This window comes from Parus major, chromosome Z, assembly GCF_001522545.3.
Source record: "Parus major isolate Abel chromosome Z, Parus_major1.1, whole genome shotgun sequence".
Taxonomy (NCBI): domain Eukaryota; kingdom Metazoa; phylum Chordata; class Aves; order Passeriformes; family Paridae; genus Parus; species Parus major.
In genome coordinates this window covers 288,894-306,552 of record NC_031799.1, presented here as the reverse complement: position 1 = coordinate 306,552, position 17,659 = coordinate 288,894, and the positions used below count along the sequence as shown (strand labels likewise).

The window sequence follows — 17,659 nt, the reverse complement described above, 5'->3', positions numbered from 1 at the left end:
CAGAAACACAACAACCCTGCCTCGTTACATTTTCTGCTCAGTTTCATGGAACGTTTCCAAGCTGACCTTACCGAGTTGAACTGCTGCTGGAGCTTTTCGTTGGCATAGTTGATACAGAACTGCTCAAAGCTATTCACTTCAAAAGTTTCAAACCTGCAAAGCAATGAATAAATCAGCATTAGGCATTGCTTTGTTTCAAAATCTTCCCTTTTTTAAATTTTTTTTTAATTTTTTTTTTTTTCCCTGTAAGAGAGTGATCTGTGTGATGGGGAACACCACTTACTCAGGCATCTCTTCCATTCCTCCCACCCCAGATCTACACTTTTTTTTCCTCAAAACATCTATCCTTCCTTGGCACAACTCGAGGGATTCAAGAGGTCCCTCCTGCCACACACAAACGAGACATTTGGCACGACTGCAGCTTCCTGCCCATCAGCTCTGTCTGAGACAAGAAATGTAACTGCCTCTCCTGGGGAAAAATATTATTAAATATTAAGTCCGAATACATTCACCACAAAGGTGATGAAGAAACAGTAGCTGCTGTCTTAAAAGACCCGGCGTGCTATTTTTAATGGAATTTAATGGAGCAGAAAAAGAAGGTATTAAATTTGTAATTATAGCTTCTGTACTGCATCCCTGTTAGCACAAAAATTAGACACACGTGAGTAAGCAACTTCTGGAAGGGAGAAGGGGAAAAATGGTGATTTCAGCTCCAACTCCACGCTCCTTAGAGAAATCTTAGAGGTACCCTGGCGCTGGACTCAGTGCTCCACCTCTTCTCCAGGACTTCCACAGCCCCCCACACCAAAACATTACCCTGCCCTGACACACATCAGCTCCAAAACAGGCCCAAAAATAGCTTCTTAGTCACAATTATAAAGGAAAAAATATGCAGTTTTAGTAACACAAAGTACAGGTAAGGAGCAGGGAGCCAGCAGAGCCCCTGAGGCTGAAGCACACAACATCCAGGGACAGGCACAGGGAGCCAGGCTTGCTCTTGAAACTCAAAGAGGGTATTTTGAGTTACCCCTGGGAATTATGTGTTTTATATTTCTATTTTTAAGGCACAGTTGGAAGGGGGAAGGGGAAAAAAAGTCTTTGACACATGACTGTAAGGATTAAACCACGGGGAGAAGTGGGAAGGCTTCCTGTGTTCAATGAGTAAGCTGCTGTAATGATAAATATGTGACTAAATAATTGTCTGGGTAATAGGCACTGTAGGAGCTGGCAGAACAGTCTTTAAACACTGAATAAATGAAGCCCTTTCTTTCCAACCTCTCTTCCTCAAAATAATCAGTACTTCTGCCACTCCCTGAGGTGATGCAGTTGTTCCCCGGGTACTTCCAGGTGACAATGCCGTCACTGCACAAAATGCCAGTGTCCCTGGGGAAATGCAATGCCAAACGGCAAAAGAAAAAGGGGAATGGGAGAAATTAGCTGGTTTTCTGCTTTTATCACCCCCACAGTCCTTGAGGAAACCTCGGACTGCTTTACCTGTGCACTGCCCCCGCAGCTGGTGCCACCTATGCCAAGCAAAGGATGCTTAATCCATTCCCTTCCCAGAAACTGGGCTTTACAGTCTTTAATGCAACAGAATCTGGTGCCTGGGACAGCAAATGTTTCCATTATACACATGGCCTGTCCCTCAGTGATGAGTGTGTCCTTGGAGAGCTCCCACTGTGCTCGACCTTGGTTGTGTGGCTGAGCGAATCAGCGCCTCCAGCCCTTGCAACTCAAGGAACGTGAAATCCCAGGACTCTTTGGAAACGCCAGCTTCCCCACAGCAACAGGGCAGGATTTAGTTAAAACACAGGTGGAGAGGTGCAGTGAGCTAGGTGGGAAAAGGCAATGAGGAGTACATGAGGAAAAGAAATTGGAGTAGAAACTTCTCCCCTTCCAAGACACCAGATGTGATTTATGAACCCTCCCAGTGAGGGCCAGGCGGGGGCAGAGCTGCTGTACAACTCCAGCTCCAAGGGAGATCTCACAAAGTTGCTAATTAAGGGACTCCAATAGCACAATTTGCTAATTGACAAAACAGATTAGTCGCCAGCCCTACATGTGCGCTCACCAGGAGGTCCTACCTGCTCAGAGGGACTGCAGCATCCTTGGTGGGGAAAGCAAAACAGTGCCTGTTTGGTCTCTATTCATTTCAGTGCACTGTAATTTTGTGGGAAATTAAGCATATTCATCACTCCAGCCCATTGCTGTGTCTCCCTGGAAGGCACATCCGGCTTGGGGACAGCTCCCGTAAGCAGATTTTCAAAGGGAAAATGCTGTATTTTGGTTTTTCTGCTGCTCCCCATTCTGCTGTGTGGCTGGTCTCTCCTAAGTCCTCTGCAGCACCAAGGTTTGTATTAAAATATTTATAGTTCATGAATAAGTCCAGCACACAGCTGGTCGCCTGGGTGTTCACACTTCACATGGCAAACAAGAGGGGGAACAAGCTGTCCCCAACAAGTCCAGGAGTGCCACACAGATCCACTCTTCTGACTGACTTCAGCATTAGTGCTACAGCAAATAACCCCATTTCAATAAACACAGAAAGAAATAAAGAAATAAGTACAGAAATTTGAGTGCTGCACCCTCTCACCTCAGTGCTAACAGAGAATGGAGGATGCAAGGTAGAGCATTAGAAAGTTGGAAGAAAAACCCTACAGCTTCTGCATCCTCTGTTTGGATCCCACCCCTAGAAATCCCACCCCTAGGGACAATCCTCCCCTAGGAGCATTGGGGAGGGTTTTGAGGGTGTCAAGGATGTGCTGTGAAGCTGCCTGAGGGCTCCCTGCCTTTCCAGCTCAATCCCTCTCCCAAAGGGAAAGAAAAAACAACATCCATTTGGGGAAAAAAAAATCTCATCGTTAGAAAAATGCATTAAAAACTCGAAAAACACAAGAGTTAGGAGAACCCCTTTTAAAGTTCAGCAGAGTCAGGCTATCATCATCCATATTCCCCGTGTTGTTAATTACTCAGCATTTAGACGGCAATACCCATTTATGAAAGGGATTTACGGTCATTTTAGGACGCCAGACTCTCACAAGCACTTCAGCCAAGAGCATGGACACCTTCCCCTGCAAATCTGCCTCTTTAGCAGGACCTGCAGGTCCTTGTGAAAAGCCCTGCTGGTGTCACCAGGGCTGTGAAAGCATCTGCTGGCCCACGCACTGGACGTGACGCACAGACCGCCGGCTGAAGGAGGTTTTTTCTTCCACACTAACAGATTTTCAAGCCCAGCTTAATCTTTCATGAGCCTTATCCTCAAGTCTCCTTCCATTCAGATTTCTGAAAGTCTGATCCTCTAGCTCAGGCGTCCGATTTTCTGTATGGACCCACCATCACCCACAGGGCTCCATCTCAAAGCTTTATTAATCATATTCCAGCCAGCAGAAAATTCTGTTTGTAGGGACAGAGACAGAAAACAGCTTCTCTGTCTCATAGTCTTTGAACAAGACTGTGCCATATTTAAGGTCTTCCCAAGAGAGCCCAGAAACTTGCAAACCAGAGAGAGCAACCTCATCACTTCAAGCTTTCCCAGAGAAATCCCAAACCAAACAGAACTGTACTGTTATCATCCTTGACAGCAGTGTTCCTGCAAACCTTGCCACATGACAGCAGTTACTGACGGAGATCAGCAACCTGTGGGGCTGCACTGGTGCTGCAGCACTTTCTGGCATCCTTTCTGCTGCTGTGGCTTTCCAGCAGATGTCAAAACCAATGTCCCAAACTCCAGCAGCTGTAGAAACCTCGTGGGAGGGTTTATACACAAGACACACTTCCAGCAATTGTGTGGGTGTTATAGCCCTAAAATCAGGCTGCTTTTTTGTTCTGATCCAGAACTGCTTTGGGAAGACTTCATTCTGAACTTGAAGGTTCTGCTAGAACTGATAGACCTTCAGAGGACACAGGATTTGGGACTGAGCAGCACAGCAACTGCCCTGGGTTGGGGACTGGTTCCTGGAGCAGCTGCAACTTGTGCATTCCACCTTCCCCTCAGAAACACGGGGCATTCAGCACCTTAATGTGTCAAGGGAGAACAGGAGACCCCTGCTGTCCCACTGAGAACCACAGAATCCCAGAACAGTTTTGGATTGCAAAGGACCTTTTAAAGTCATCCAGTCCCCACATGCAGGGACACCTTCCACCGTCCCAGGTTCCTCCAAGTGCCACCCAACCTGGCCTCGCATGGACCACCTGGGACTTCTCTCCTGCCCCTGCTGCCCAGAGACACCAAAAAAAAAGTGTTGAAAAAATGGAGGGTAAAACCCAAACCCCACAAGATCTCTTTGCTTTTCCACCCCACAACTGAGAGAATCCCTTTCTTCCTCTAAGAGAATATCTTCCATTCTGTATTCTGCTTCTTTGCAGCACTTCAGCTAAAATAAACTCAGACAACTCTCATGTGCCTCTTCTACCACCACCCAAGTGCCAGGAGGACAAACCGGGCAGTAATGGGTACCCAGAACAATTTTAAAGTGCCTCGTTGCCCCTGAGGGTGCAAGCTGCAAGCCTTGCTGGAGCTTTTTGCACCTTACATCCCCACCACAGGTTGCCAAGCTCCTCTGAAAGCTCTCACTGCACCAGGGCCCTGCAGCAGCGGCTTCACAGATGAAGTAAAGCAGTGTCCTGAAACCCCACAGCAAGATGAGGCAGTCTTTGGTCTCCACAGCAGCACCTTCACCCCAGCTCATCCTTAAGGTTGTTTTGAACAGCACAGGAGACAGAAACCCCAGATGGGAAGGGCATGGGAGGTAAATCCCAGAACCCAGCGCTCACACAGACCCGCGTGCACCATTCTGTGCTGAAGGCTGCACACTCCAAAGGAGGATCAAAACTGCAAACTACACAGCACTTTTTTGTGATCCTTTCTTATCATTCCCACATTTATTGTACTCCTTTCTGATTATTCCCATCACGTGCCACCAGCCAAAGCAGTGTGAGCTTTGCAAGAAGGTGAAGACAAATTATAAAGGACTCATTGAGCAGTGCCTGAGGAGGTGCCTACCCATAGATGTCGAGCACGCCGATGAAGGAGTGCTGCTTCACAGTGGTCTGCAGGGCCTTGTTGATGTGCTGCACGATCCAGTTGAAGAGCTGGGCATAGATGTGCTTGGCCAGGGCGTTCCTGGCGTTCACCACCTGGTGCAGGGACATGCTCTTCACATAGGTCTCGGCCGTGGTGACGAGCTTGCGGTGACAGAGCCAGTGCTGCATCTGGCTGTGCTCCACGCCCAGCAGGCTGCAGAAGTTGTTCAGGTGCTCGTCCTCGCTCTGGGAGGGGGGACCAGAAGCAAAATCAGCAGGCTGGTGACACCCCAAACTGGCATTTTAACACCCAAGCTCACGGATCTGCGCAAGGAATAGCGGCTTTTCATCACAACCTGTGGAAAGGTGTGTCTCTGCGGGGGACAGGAGAGCAGGGACACCCGTGCAGCTGTGCTAGTCCTCATGGACAGGGTGGGACAACTCACAGCGAGCTCTGGATGGTGGGACCAAATCTTGGTCCTGCTCTGGTTATCCTTGAGCTTTCACAAAGAGCAGATTCCCACGGGAAAAAAGAATTCTCCATCTCATTCCTCCTCGAGCTGCAGCTACACTCTCCCCCTGAGCAACCCTGGTTAAGCCTCAGACTAAAGCTTAGGCTATGCTGTGACACCGTGCCTTTTACAAAATAACTCCATCCTGAATAACAAAGTTATAAATCGTGCATTACCAGAAGGGCTTCGGCTTTTCACAATTAATGAAATGAAACTTCATTTTCTTTAGTGCAATGTATTTCTCCCTGCCCTGTCTGAAATTAAGACAAAGCAGTTCTGAGTCTCTATTATGGTCAGATAGCAGGCACTGCCTTTTGGAAAATGAGAAAACAATTTTCTCTTCCTCTGTGTAATAATACATATCTATAGAAAGTAAATTGTTTCCAGTTAGGCAAGTGTACTCAGAAACGCTGGATGGGGTTGGGGATGCACAAAAATGTGCATTTTACAGTAATTCTAGGATGTTTTATTGCTTCAATACCTTTTTGGCCACAGAGTCAAGGTTGTACCAGAATTGATTTAATACCTTGCAATTACATTTGAAGGTAATTAAACAACATGAACCTCATTAACAGAACTCAACACTGTTGAAGCAGACGGCTTTCACATATCCATGTTGCCAAATGCCATGTAAATTACCCCCAGCATCTCACTCATTGAAGACCATTATCTCAAGGGTAACACTAAAGCATGTGCAGAACCCTTTTAATACTTTAATTAGGAGCAAACTACCCAGCCTGGGATGCAATGATAATTTACAGGACAGTATTTTCCATATAATTGCTTTACTTTCCCCACCTCTGAGCAAACACAGAAAGAGAAAAACAGCCTCTAAGGCATCTTTAGTGCTATTTATTTTTGCTAATTTACTAGGCAGTGCTCCTTTGGCCACGTTACAACCAGCAGCTCCGTGGCTTTGCCTGGAGGAAAGTTGTAAAGCATCACACCATGTGCTGGTGTCACCATCAGTGTCACATGTCCCCAAGACCCTGCACTGGGTGCTCCAAGGCAGCAGGAAGAGTTAAAGGTGGGATGGGATGTAAGGGATGTAAGCAGTTTTTGAACAATCTTGCTTGCAGGCTGGCCAGAGAGGAGGAATAATGCATTATTTCCCGGAACAAACAAAGCAATGAGGAACTTTTGATGAGTTTTCAAAAAAAGGCCAAGAAAACCAGGAGGAAAAGGGCTTTCTACCAAAGGACACTGCTGTGAAGATCAACACATTACACAGCCTGACTCCTCAGCACACCCAGCTCCCCCAGTGCCCCCTCCTGAGGGTGACCTACCGAAACACTGCAGGCTTCCCCATCTCGCTCCCCTTGGATTTCCAAGTTCCCCAGGTGCAGAATGGCAGCAATTATCCTAAAAATGGTCATCTGGTGAGACTCCTTCACTCCTGCGGGAACAATTGATAGCTGATTGTCACAACGGAAAACAAAACACGGGTTTGAGTGTATTTGAAGGTGCTAGCAGTGTTTGATTTCCTTCCAAGGCAATTGGTTTTCAGAATCGTGAGGCTTCTTCCAAAAAATACACCATAAAATCTCAATTTTAACACAGATGGGTTTAATACACACAAACCCAAGGGTGTTGCAGTGATCAAACAGGATCAGCGTTACAGGGGCTCTGCAGCTTTCACAGAACAAGGACTTGCTTGTCTTTCATCACAGCCTGCTGACAACCCAGGCACAGAAATTACAACTTATTGCCAACGTCCCACAAAAAGAAAGGAAAATTAAAGCCCTGCACAATGCCTCCACACTGGTGGCACAGCTGGATGCAGCAAGTCACCAGGGAGGTGATGGGGAGCTCTGTGTTACCCTCCCCAGTGCCTCAACAGGAGCTACATGTTGTGGGTCTTTACTGGGGGTGTAGGATATCATTGTTTTACATATTTTATTTATATATATCGCTTTGTCTGTTTTTCTTTACAGGCATTCCCAGGATTTTCAGGCATTCCCAGGATTTGCAGGCATTCCCAGCAGGAGCTTTGCTCAGCAGAAGACTGCACACGGCCTGCTTGCAGTATCTTGCATTTTTTTAACGTCCCAGCTGGGTTTCTGTGTCCCTTTTGTGCTCAGGGCTGGTGTCCTAATTATCCACCCAAGGTCTGAGACATCACCTGCTGGTTTCTGAATTATCCAGAGCTTCCCTTTCTCTCTCTCTCTCTCTCTCGGGACTTTTCTGTTATCAACACAGTGAGAAATGTTTCAAGGTTACTGAAAGGAGCAAAGCTCTGCTCTTACTTGGAACTCTTAGCTGGAGTTAAGCCTGGCTAGGACTGGGGATTTGCAGACAAATTTAACTTCTTGTTACACACAAAAAAAGGCAAGACTGGAAACTGTAGCAGCAATTTCACCGGGCCCTGAACAGATGCAGAGCTGGGAAACACTGAAGGAAGATGAGGAAGAGCAGAGACAGAGAAACACATGAAGAACAGAAAATCATCATCAGACTGGCCCCAGAGGAAGATGCTCTCACAGAGCATCCCGGGGACCAGAAAGGAGACCAGGGAGCTGCTTGATGAGCCAGAGAAGGGAACCAAAGAGACACTACACATGCCAAGGGGATGGGGAGAGAGCTCTCTAGGGATTACAGTCCTGTGGGCAAGGCTGCAGCATCCAGGAATCGTATTTTTTGAGTAGTTAACAGAGGTCACACACACTGAACAAGACAGGGCAAAGACAGGACCCCAAAGAGGAGATGAGGCCCATCTAAAATACAAAGAGGACAAACTTTGGGGAAGCAGTTTGCTGTGAGTCCCCACACTCACTGCAGGCACAGCTGGTCAGGGGATTTCACAGGCATCTCTGAACACCATGAACTCCTCTCCCAGCCCGTGAAATGGAACCAAGAGGCTCCGAGACCGACCAGGATTTATAAACTCGGTTTCAGATAAATACAAATAAACGGGACAAGTTTTCCCTTCCAGATTGTTTTTCCTTTCAAAGAGCCCTGCTGGCAGCACGGGGGCTGGACACAGCCACAGCCTCTGCAGCTGCCATGTAGATGTGGGCCCTGCACAGCAGGGATGTACTCAGCTCATTACTTCCAGGAATCAGCTACAACGCTGTGATCCAAGAAGTGACATCACCCTCAACCACAATACAGACTGAACTGCAGAGTAATAGCTCTTCTCCTGCCTGTAAACAGGATAAAAAAATAGCAAGTCAATACTGCAGCCCTGCCTTGACTTCAGAATGGTTTAGGCTTCTCTTAAATTCTGCGTCCTTCTCCACCTCACTGCTGCTTCATGGACAGCTACACTGCTGTAGCTCCTCCTGAAGAACAAAGTAAAGCCAACTAGGTCAACAGAGGTGTCATAATTCAGCCAAAACACTGAAAACAATTGTGAGAGGCTTCAGCTGGGCAGGCTTTGTGCAGAGCAGCCCCTTACCGAGCAGGGTGAAGGCATGCCTGGTCTTCTCAAAGTCATCAGCATCATCCACGCCATCGATGGATGTGTCACCTCCCTGAGAAGTGTAGAAAAAGTCTTCGGCACATGCTAGGAGACAAGAAAGAAATAACATCAGCAAGCAGTCCTCCCCCTCTGCAGCCACTCCCCAGAAGGTGGACTGGGATGCTCCCTGTCCCCCACCCCTGAAGGGCACCTGTGCCCTTTGAACCAGTTTGCTCAGGAAATTGAGTTTTTGCCACTTGGTGAGTGGCTGTAGCTGCTTCTTGCAGCGAGGAAACCTCTTCTCCATGCACAGCAAGCTCAGTCAGGGCAGCGCTGAGATGTATTTGGGATTCTGGCAACAGCTCCATCACATGGGAGAAGACCATTTCAAATACTGAGGTGACTGCTTTCAGTAATTCCTCATCCTGTTTTACACATCCGTGACTGATTCAGGTATTTTAACACCTTTTCTACACAAAGCCTTAATCCTTGGGAGCAAAGGGAATGGAGAATGGCTCACGGTGCCTGAATTACACCACTTGAACATCTGTGCTTTAGCAAAGTTACTCCAGGATGACACCAACAAATCCTGTGGAGGCTGAGAGGCATTTCCAATGCAAATAAAACAAGAAGAGATTGCAGGATTTGTGTCCACTTAAGAAAGCTGCACATGTAATCCCCCTCCTTAAAACAAGGCTCCCCATGAGGCCCAGAGCAGTAAGATGTGTGCACAAGGCTGCTGGCTGAGCCCTGGCAGAGCCAGAGCTCGTCCCCAGAGCAGCCTCTCCTCCCCACCCAGAATCAGTTCTCAGCACCAGCCTCAGCCTCATTTGAACTGAGTAGGAGTCATTTGTCAAAACCCACTCATTAACACACACAAATACATTCCCCAAGCATCATGAATATAGAGAAAAAGCCTACTGTGCTCCATGCCAGCCTAGTGGTAACCTTTAAAATCATTGCAATATGCACTTTTCTTGACTCAAATTGCTACCAGAAGCTCCCCATCCCTTCCCAAGCCTCCCACAGGCTTCTGCATTAGCTGTACTTTCAGGCTCTAAAGAGAAACATTTAATTCTTTTTGGCATACAAAGCCCTGAGACCCAGAGATTTAGGTAATTCCACTGATTGCCAGAACACCAGGAACAGGGGGCAGAAAATGCTGATTGGGGTCAGGCAGACAAGGTCCCTGCTGGTCCCCCAGCACAAGAGGAGCACATCCCACTCACAGCTTGATGCTGCTGCACATCGCCCTGCAAGATGCAGCCAGGGCTGGTGCTGGCCGATGGGACCAGGATATCAGCTCTCGATTTTAAACATTCACACTGGGATCTGTTTCTGCCTCGAGTCATTCCTGGTATAACTGACTCCAATCCCTGCATTTTGAGATCTCTAATTATTTTAACAACCATGCAAGCCCTTTGATTCATTGCAAACAAATAAAGCACGTTCCCGCCTTGCACCACTGCCCAGGCATCATTAAGCTAGACACCACACTTCAAAAGGCACTTGCATTGCACATCACCATTTAAAGTCAAATATTTACTTTCTAGTTTAAAATTAAGCCTTTAGGATCACTCTGACTGAAGTCAACACTGGTTTGCTCTGCTGTGCTCATGCATGTTTAGAGACTTTTTGTTTTCCAGCATCTTGCAACATAAAAGGAAGTAATAACAATTCTTCGTATGTGCAAGACCCAAAGGAGAAGCAATAGCTCCTGTTTTACAGATGGAAAAATACACATCCTCCTCCATGAGTAATAAAAAGTGTGTTTTCACATCAAGACACCTCTTGTTTTGTATAAGCCTTGGGAAGACATGATTGACAGGTAAGTACAGCTCACACGAGGAAATAAATCTGAGTTCTGACTAGTCACCTTCAAGCAGGCCAGTAAATCCAAGGCAAAGCTGGAAATGAAAAACATCACTCAAAAGAAAGAAGAACAAGTGGATTGTGCACCTCTGCACTCACAGCCCACTGCCCAGCACCAGCAATGCCAGGGGCCAAGGCTGAGCCAGTGTCACACCGACAGGAGCAGCTCATGGACCCACATCTCTGTCCCCACCCAGCCTGTCAGCAGCCCCACATCTGACAGCCCCCAAAACACTCTGGGGAGGCATTTTTCAGCTACTGCAAGGTGAGAGGGCAGGAAACACCAAGGACACACACACCTTCACCTTTGGAAGGAACTGCTTCTTTTCCAATACCCACTGGACATCGGTGCATGCTGTGACATGGAAAATGCAAAGCGCCACAGAGAGCAGCTGGAGACTGACAGGCTCTGACAACAAATTTTGATTAGAAATGACCCAAAGAAGGCTTCCTTGCAGGCTGGTGGCCCTGGCACCCACTCCTCCTGCACTGCCAGCTGTTGCCATTACACATTCATCCCTGAGATGCTGAAGTTGAGAGCCACAGTCACGACAGCACAAACATGTCCTGGGTGATGTGCCAGCACAGCAAAGGCCTCTCAGCCTCCACCTCCACCAGTCACCACAAACACAGATGATGCTTTTAGAGAGCTGTGATGAGTAAGACTGGTATTTCCCCTGATCCACATGTTCCCAAGAAGAGAGCGGTGGTTTCACAGCTGGAGCTCTCACACGTCAACTCATCTCCCAGATGGAGCTGAAATAAGTTGTGTCTGAATTTTAAGATGCCAGCAGACATCATCGTTACCCAGGGTATGTTTTTAAAAATGAAGCACATCAGCATGGCATAAACTCTTGAAAATGGTCCACGTGATGTGCTCTGTGTGGGCAGTGTGCCTACAGCGACCCAAAAGGTCATTCAGACAAGCTCAGAATTAGCCAGAAACCGAAAGCCCCTCTCCTCATCTGCCATGCCATCGCAGTGTGGATGGCAACCTCTGCAAGACCCTGTGCTGGGATCAGAACCTGCCTTGCTCACTATCCAAAGGAGGTAAAAAGCCTGGTTTAAACCCTGCTTCTCTCTCTAAGCAACAGCAAATATTCAAGATAAAATAACAATTAAAATTCATCCCTGCACCACCTGCTGCAAGTGCAAATAATCTGAATTAGGTGTTCTATAGAGGTTTAGCTGCAAATCCCGATGGGAAAACCCAACTCATTCCAGGAGTTAGCCATTTAAAAAAATAAAAATAAAAAAAGCCATTTTAAAAAAAAAAGAAGCATAATGAATTCAAAGGACACAACCACTCCTGCCAAAACACTGTCCAGATCAGCCCATACTCACATTCAATTTAAAACACACACCTCATGCAAGGTTGGTACAATATTAACACATGATCTCCCTGCATCAGCTGGCATATACCACAGCAATGTAGTTTCACTGCAGACCTGCTGCCAATTTTTTAGAAAACCACGGAATCACAAAATGGTTTGGGTTGGAAGGGACCTTAAAGGGACACCTTCCACTACCCTGGGTTGCTTCAAGCCCCAGGCACTGCAGGGGTCCAGGGGCAGCCACAGCTGCTCTGGGTACCCTGTGCCAGGGCCTGCCCACCCTCACCAAGTTGCCACATCCCTGGTGATGGGGTGAACCAGCCTGTGCTCCACCCAGCAGCAGAATCCTTCCAACCTCATCTCCCTCCCCTTCTCCCACTGCCCAGGCACACGGGGCCTCACCACTGACCCACATTTCTGACCCCACCACTTCTCCTGTGCCCCAGGCAGCAGCCAGCAGAGCACAGGGATGTGCCAGCACTTACTGAGTCCAAGGTCTTTGAATTCTGGAAGGCTTGAGGAGGCACAGAGCTGGTAGAAGATGTGGTAGTTGCGCTCGTCCTCTGCCTGTGGGGAAACGCTGAGTTACCAGAGGCAAGGAGAGGCCACAGCAGTGCTCCCACCTCACACTGGTGCCCCCTGAGCCCAGGGCCACCCTGCTCCCACCCCTGCTTCCCACCATCGAGACCCCACCAGTGAAACCAGCACAAGGACACTTTCCTTGCCACCTGGGAGGAAGGAGGTGCCCAGCCTGACCAACACACATTGCCCATCTGGCAAAGAAAGTAAATAATTCTGTATTACCTTCCACATCTTATCCCCCTCTGCAATAACCAGGCTAAATGAAGCACCAAGCACTGACTTGCAAACACACAGTAATATAAAAGAAGGTGGTTTACTTTCTGTGGCTTCTCAAAGTTGCCCGTTTTTTAAGATTTTTTGTATTTGGAGTACTCTTCTTTTGTGCAAGGACAAAATTTTTGCAGCAGTTTCTGATCTACATTCCAAGCAGAAACCAAGAAAGCCTCTCCTGAGCTTGCTCAAGAAACCCAAGGGATGTGCTGTGGCAGAGAAATCAGCTTTCTCAGCCCCTCTCCTGCCCTTTCTTCGTGCTCAAAACTGAAGGCTGTTGCCTGCAAGTTGTTTTCCCTGGCTCTCTATCTAACAAGTCTCCCAGGTACACCCTAGCCCAGGACAAGGGTCATCAGGCTGGAATCATAAAGAACTCCAAGACTGAGTCCAAAAGACACATCTGGAAGCTGTGTGCAGCAAGACAGCAACAAGACAAGAGGGAACAGCCTCAAGATGTCCCAGGGGACATCTAAACCTTTAGGCTGGATATTAGGAACAATTCCTCAATGGAAAGGGCTGTCCAGCCCTGGCCCAGCTGCCCAGGGCAGTGGTGGAGTCCCCAGCACTGGAGGGGTTTGAAAGCTGTGTGGATGTGGCACCTGGGGACACGATCACAGGGAAGGTGGAGAGGGACTTTGGACAAAGGCATGGAGGGACAGGACAAGCAATGGCTTCCCACGGTCAGAAAGAGTAGATTTAGGTTAGATATTGGGAAGAAATTGCTGGCTGGGAGGGTGGGCAGGCCCTGGCACAGGGTGCCCAGAGCAGCTGGGGCTGCCCCTGGATCCCTGCAGTGTCCAAGGCCAGGCTGGACAGGGCTTGCAGCAGCCTGGGACACTGGAAGCTGTCCCTGCCATGGCAGGGGGTTGGAATGAGGTGATCTTTAATGTCCTTCCAACCCAAACCGTTCCAAGATGATGATTCTATAATGGGTATGGCAGTGCTGGGGGGACAGTTGGATTTGATGGTCTTAAAGGTCACTTCCAACCTAAACAATTCTGTGGTTCTACTTGTAAACAGATTTTTTTTTTATTTCTTTTTTTTAAATCCAAAGATCCAGACCATTGAACTCCTGGAATACAGCACCCAAAAGAAGAAAAGGAAAAAAAGCCCCACAACTCCTCACCTGAAATACAACCCGAGATTTTTCCAGCAGATACGTCCTCATGTTGGCACCAATGATGTGGTACCTTTTATCAAAGCCAATCTGAATGTATTTCCCAAAGCGGCTGCTGTTGTCATTCCTTGTTGTTTTAGCATTTCCAATAGCCTGCATAAAACAAACAAAATTAAACATAAATTTTTAATTGAGTTTTTTGATTTTTTTAAACACTTCGATTTGCAATCAGTGTTACATAAACAGTGGCTGGAAGATTTGAGGTAAACCCCTTCCCAGATGCAGGATGCAGAGGAACAGTGTGACTTTGGGGATGACTCTTCATTGAAAATGCAGTGCCTCCAGGGTTTTTATGGAAGAAAAATGCATACAAACAGCAACGAGTATTTGCACAAGTATTAAATCATCTACATCCACAAAATCCTCAACATTCATGTCCCACCTTACAGGATGCCCCCACCTCTGCTCAGAGTCACCACCAGCAGCTTCCCTGGACAGGTCTGCTTCCTCCACAAGCCCCTTTAACTCAGGTTTTTCTGCAAACCAGGCAGTTTTCTTTTATGTTTTTTTCTGCATAGGCAATGTTCTCATCAATTTCCAATAAAGACAGGCAGGTTGCCTGGCCTCAGCACTTAGAAATTACAGCCAGAACTGAACACAGGCAGGGAAATTAGAGCAATAAAATTCTGGGGTCATATAGAAGAATAGTGTGCACAATCAATTTCTTTTCTTGGATGGTTTTAAGTGCCCCCTGTTATCACAGCTGCATTTCACAGAGGCAAGGGAGATGGGTGAGGAAAGGAGTAAACTAGCAGGTTTGCCAGGAGCAAACCCCCAGAAAACCAGCCAGTTTTCCCCACACAGCTGCTGGCTTTTCTTACTGCTCCTCACCTGCACCACCACTGGTTTGGACACCGCAGCAGGGTGTCCCACCCTGGACCAGCCACCCCCTCCCTGTCCATCAGACAATTTGGCATGAGGCAGCGTGATGGGAAACCTCCCTGAAGGCTGAGCCAAGCCTAAGGTTAAGCACAGGACAACACCACTAAAGCAGCACTGCTGGGCTCCCGCCTTGGAAAGAAAGTCAGCTGAGGCTGAAGTGCTCCGTTGACTTTGGAAAAGCCCAGATCAACTGAAGGCACTTCATGACCCCAAAATCTGTTTGGAAAATGGGGTTTAGACATTTATTATTCAGAATTCATTGTTCAGACGTTTATTTTCAGTGTCTGGCTTCAGTGAAAGGAAACAAAGCTGCTTTTCCCCTTTCTTTTGTATTTAGAAGAATTATTTTCCTCCAGAGCAAGGATTTCTCTACAATGAGACTTGTTATTCCCCCATCACTGACAGATCAGGTTGGAAAATCCCTCCCAGCCTATCAAGCTCAACTTGTGCCTGATGCCTTGTCACCCAGCCCAGGGCACTGAGTGCCATGTCCAGGTGTTCCCTGGACACCTCCAGGGATGGGCACTCCAGACCTCCCTGGACAGCTCCTTCCATCCTTTCCATGGGGAAATTCCTTCTCATGTCCAGCCTAAACCTCCCCTGGCACAGCTTAAGACTATGTCCTTTTGTCCTGTTGCTGTTGCCTAGGGGAAGAGGCCGACAGGTGATTGATACCCACAGAAAACTAACAACAATAAAAATGAATTTAAATATCTCAAATAGATTAGTCTCTTCTTCTTTTTTTCTATTCCATCTTTGTACAACAAAAGAAGGAGATTAGGGGGCACCATGCAGTGACAAAGGAGGAAGAGGATGATAAAACACTAACAGAGGTTATTATTTCTAGTTAAAACATCTGCGCTGCTTGGGCTCTCCACTCTGGAGCCCTGTCAAAGCCCAGCTCCTGGAGATGTGCTGGGGATACTCAGGCTCAGCTTTAACACCATCAAATGCAGGTCTAAATGGAGGCTGTTGGTGAATTTCTGCATTTCAGTCCAGCTCCAGGGCGCTGTTATGCTGTAAATCAGACCTGTCTCGCAAATCCCCAGGGGTTCTCACTGTACTTGTGACTTATGGAGAGGCAGAGTGATCAGTGCAAGCAGGACAAAGGAAAGGGAGCAGCTTTTACCTCCATGATGGGGCTGGAGGCCAGGACTTTGGCTTCGATGTTGGTCTCGCTGGCGGAGCCCCCGACGGTGGCGAAGAAGCGCATGGCGTATTTGGCGGAGACCGTCTTGCCCGCCCCCGACTCCCCGCTCACGATGATGGACTGGTTCTTCTCATCCCTGGCGAGCCAAAGCAGCAAAGTTAATCAAACCTAAACTTCTCTAAGCTAATCCATTTTCCTGTCAGCTGTTTGCACCCTCTTCCCGTGTCGCTGGTCCCCCACCTTGCTGCCAGCCACGTTACGAACATGGGATTTCTTCTGGACTAGGAAAGTAACCGTGAATAATAACACACAACCATGACACTTCCCAGAGGAGACATGAAGGACACTCAGCATCTCCAGAACATCTCCAGAGGACTGCAGAGACAGTGAGCTCTGAGCTCTGCATGAAGCCTCGCTGCCTCCTTCACCCTGGGAAGCCCATTTCTTACCAACAGCAACACCCAACCTCTGCTGCTGGACATTTGTCTGGACTATTAAAGGCACTGGCTGAGTATCAGCTCCTAATACTGTGTATTTCATTTCCTCCCCCAGCTCCTTCACCCAAGCATTTGAGATTTTGCTCATTAAAACATGGTCGACTCGTGACACTTGCTTTTAAAAGATTCCTCTACACTCAAAACACGTTAAAAACACCGGAATTGTAAAATCAAACATCCTAAAACTGTGAGACAGAAGAAGCCACTTGGTTCTCTATGCAATTATATGAGTATCAGTATTTTCACACAACTCCCAACATCTGGTTAGAACTTTGACAACAACAACACAAAGCACGTCTGACACCAGATTCCTCACACCAGCAACTCATCCCTAAATCCTGTGACTGATCTGAAATGCAGAGGTACTTCACCAGGAGCTTCTGAGGCACGGGACTTTGCATGGAGAAGCTGAGGGAGCACCATCTTACGCAGCTCTTGAGCCTTGCACAGAGCACAAACTCTTCCAAATGCCTTTTTCCACTTGCTAAATTAATCATTCACACAAAACCCGTTGCACAAGTCACCATGAAATAGCTGGTCCTTTCCCGCATGGTACCCACCAGATACATCCCAATAATTAATCTCTTTAGCATGCTTGAGCTGCAAGGCAAAGAAAGGGCCAAGGCAGTAAGAGGAGCTCCAAATTGAACTACATTTTCAATTTAGAACAATCCCAAGGATTTGCTGGCTCCAGGGCCAGGCGCCTCTGCTGCAGTGGGATTCACTCCCCGGGGCATCATCAGCACGTAGCAAACCCAGCACCTCTGCAATTTGGCTGCAGACTTTGGGAAGGGCAGAGTTTTCACTTCAGGATTTGCTATAAGCTCCCAATATACCCAAGCTCTTGGGTAAGCTGTAAGGACGTAATTGAGTGTGTTTTTAAGTAAGATCAACTTAAGCTTCCCAGACTCTGCCCTGGCTTTCATGAATCACAGCTGAAAGCAGGCACAGAAAATCCCAT

At 47.6% G+C, this 17,659-nt stretch overlaps 1 protein-coding gene across 4 annotated transcripts in view; it reads right to left on the bottom strand.

Moving 5' to 3' along the window:
• The window catches only part of MYO5B (myosin VB), a 142,689-nt gene that overhangs the window by 79,918 nt on the left and 45,112 nt on the right, over positions 1-17,659 (bottom strand). For all 4 annotated transcript variants that reach the window (XM_033520533.1, XM_015615102.2, XM_033520534.1 and 1 more), the window contains exons 5-11: positions 16,181-16,337; positions 14,119-14,262; positions 12,626-12,707; positions 8,932-9,039; positions 6,821-6,930; positions 5,003-5,268; positions 72-153 (exon numbers count right to left, since the gene is read on the bottom strand). In XM_033520533.1, coding sequence (XP_033376424.1) covers positions 72-153; positions 5,003-5,268; positions 6,821-6,930; positions 8,932-9,039; positions 12,626-12,707; positions 14,119-14,262; positions 16,181-16,337 — 949 coding nt within the window. The remainder of the gene's footprint in view (positions 1-71; positions 154-5,002; positions 5,269-6,820; positions 6,931-8,931; positions 9,040-12,625; positions 12,708-14,118; positions 14,263-16,180; positions 16,338-17,659) is intronic.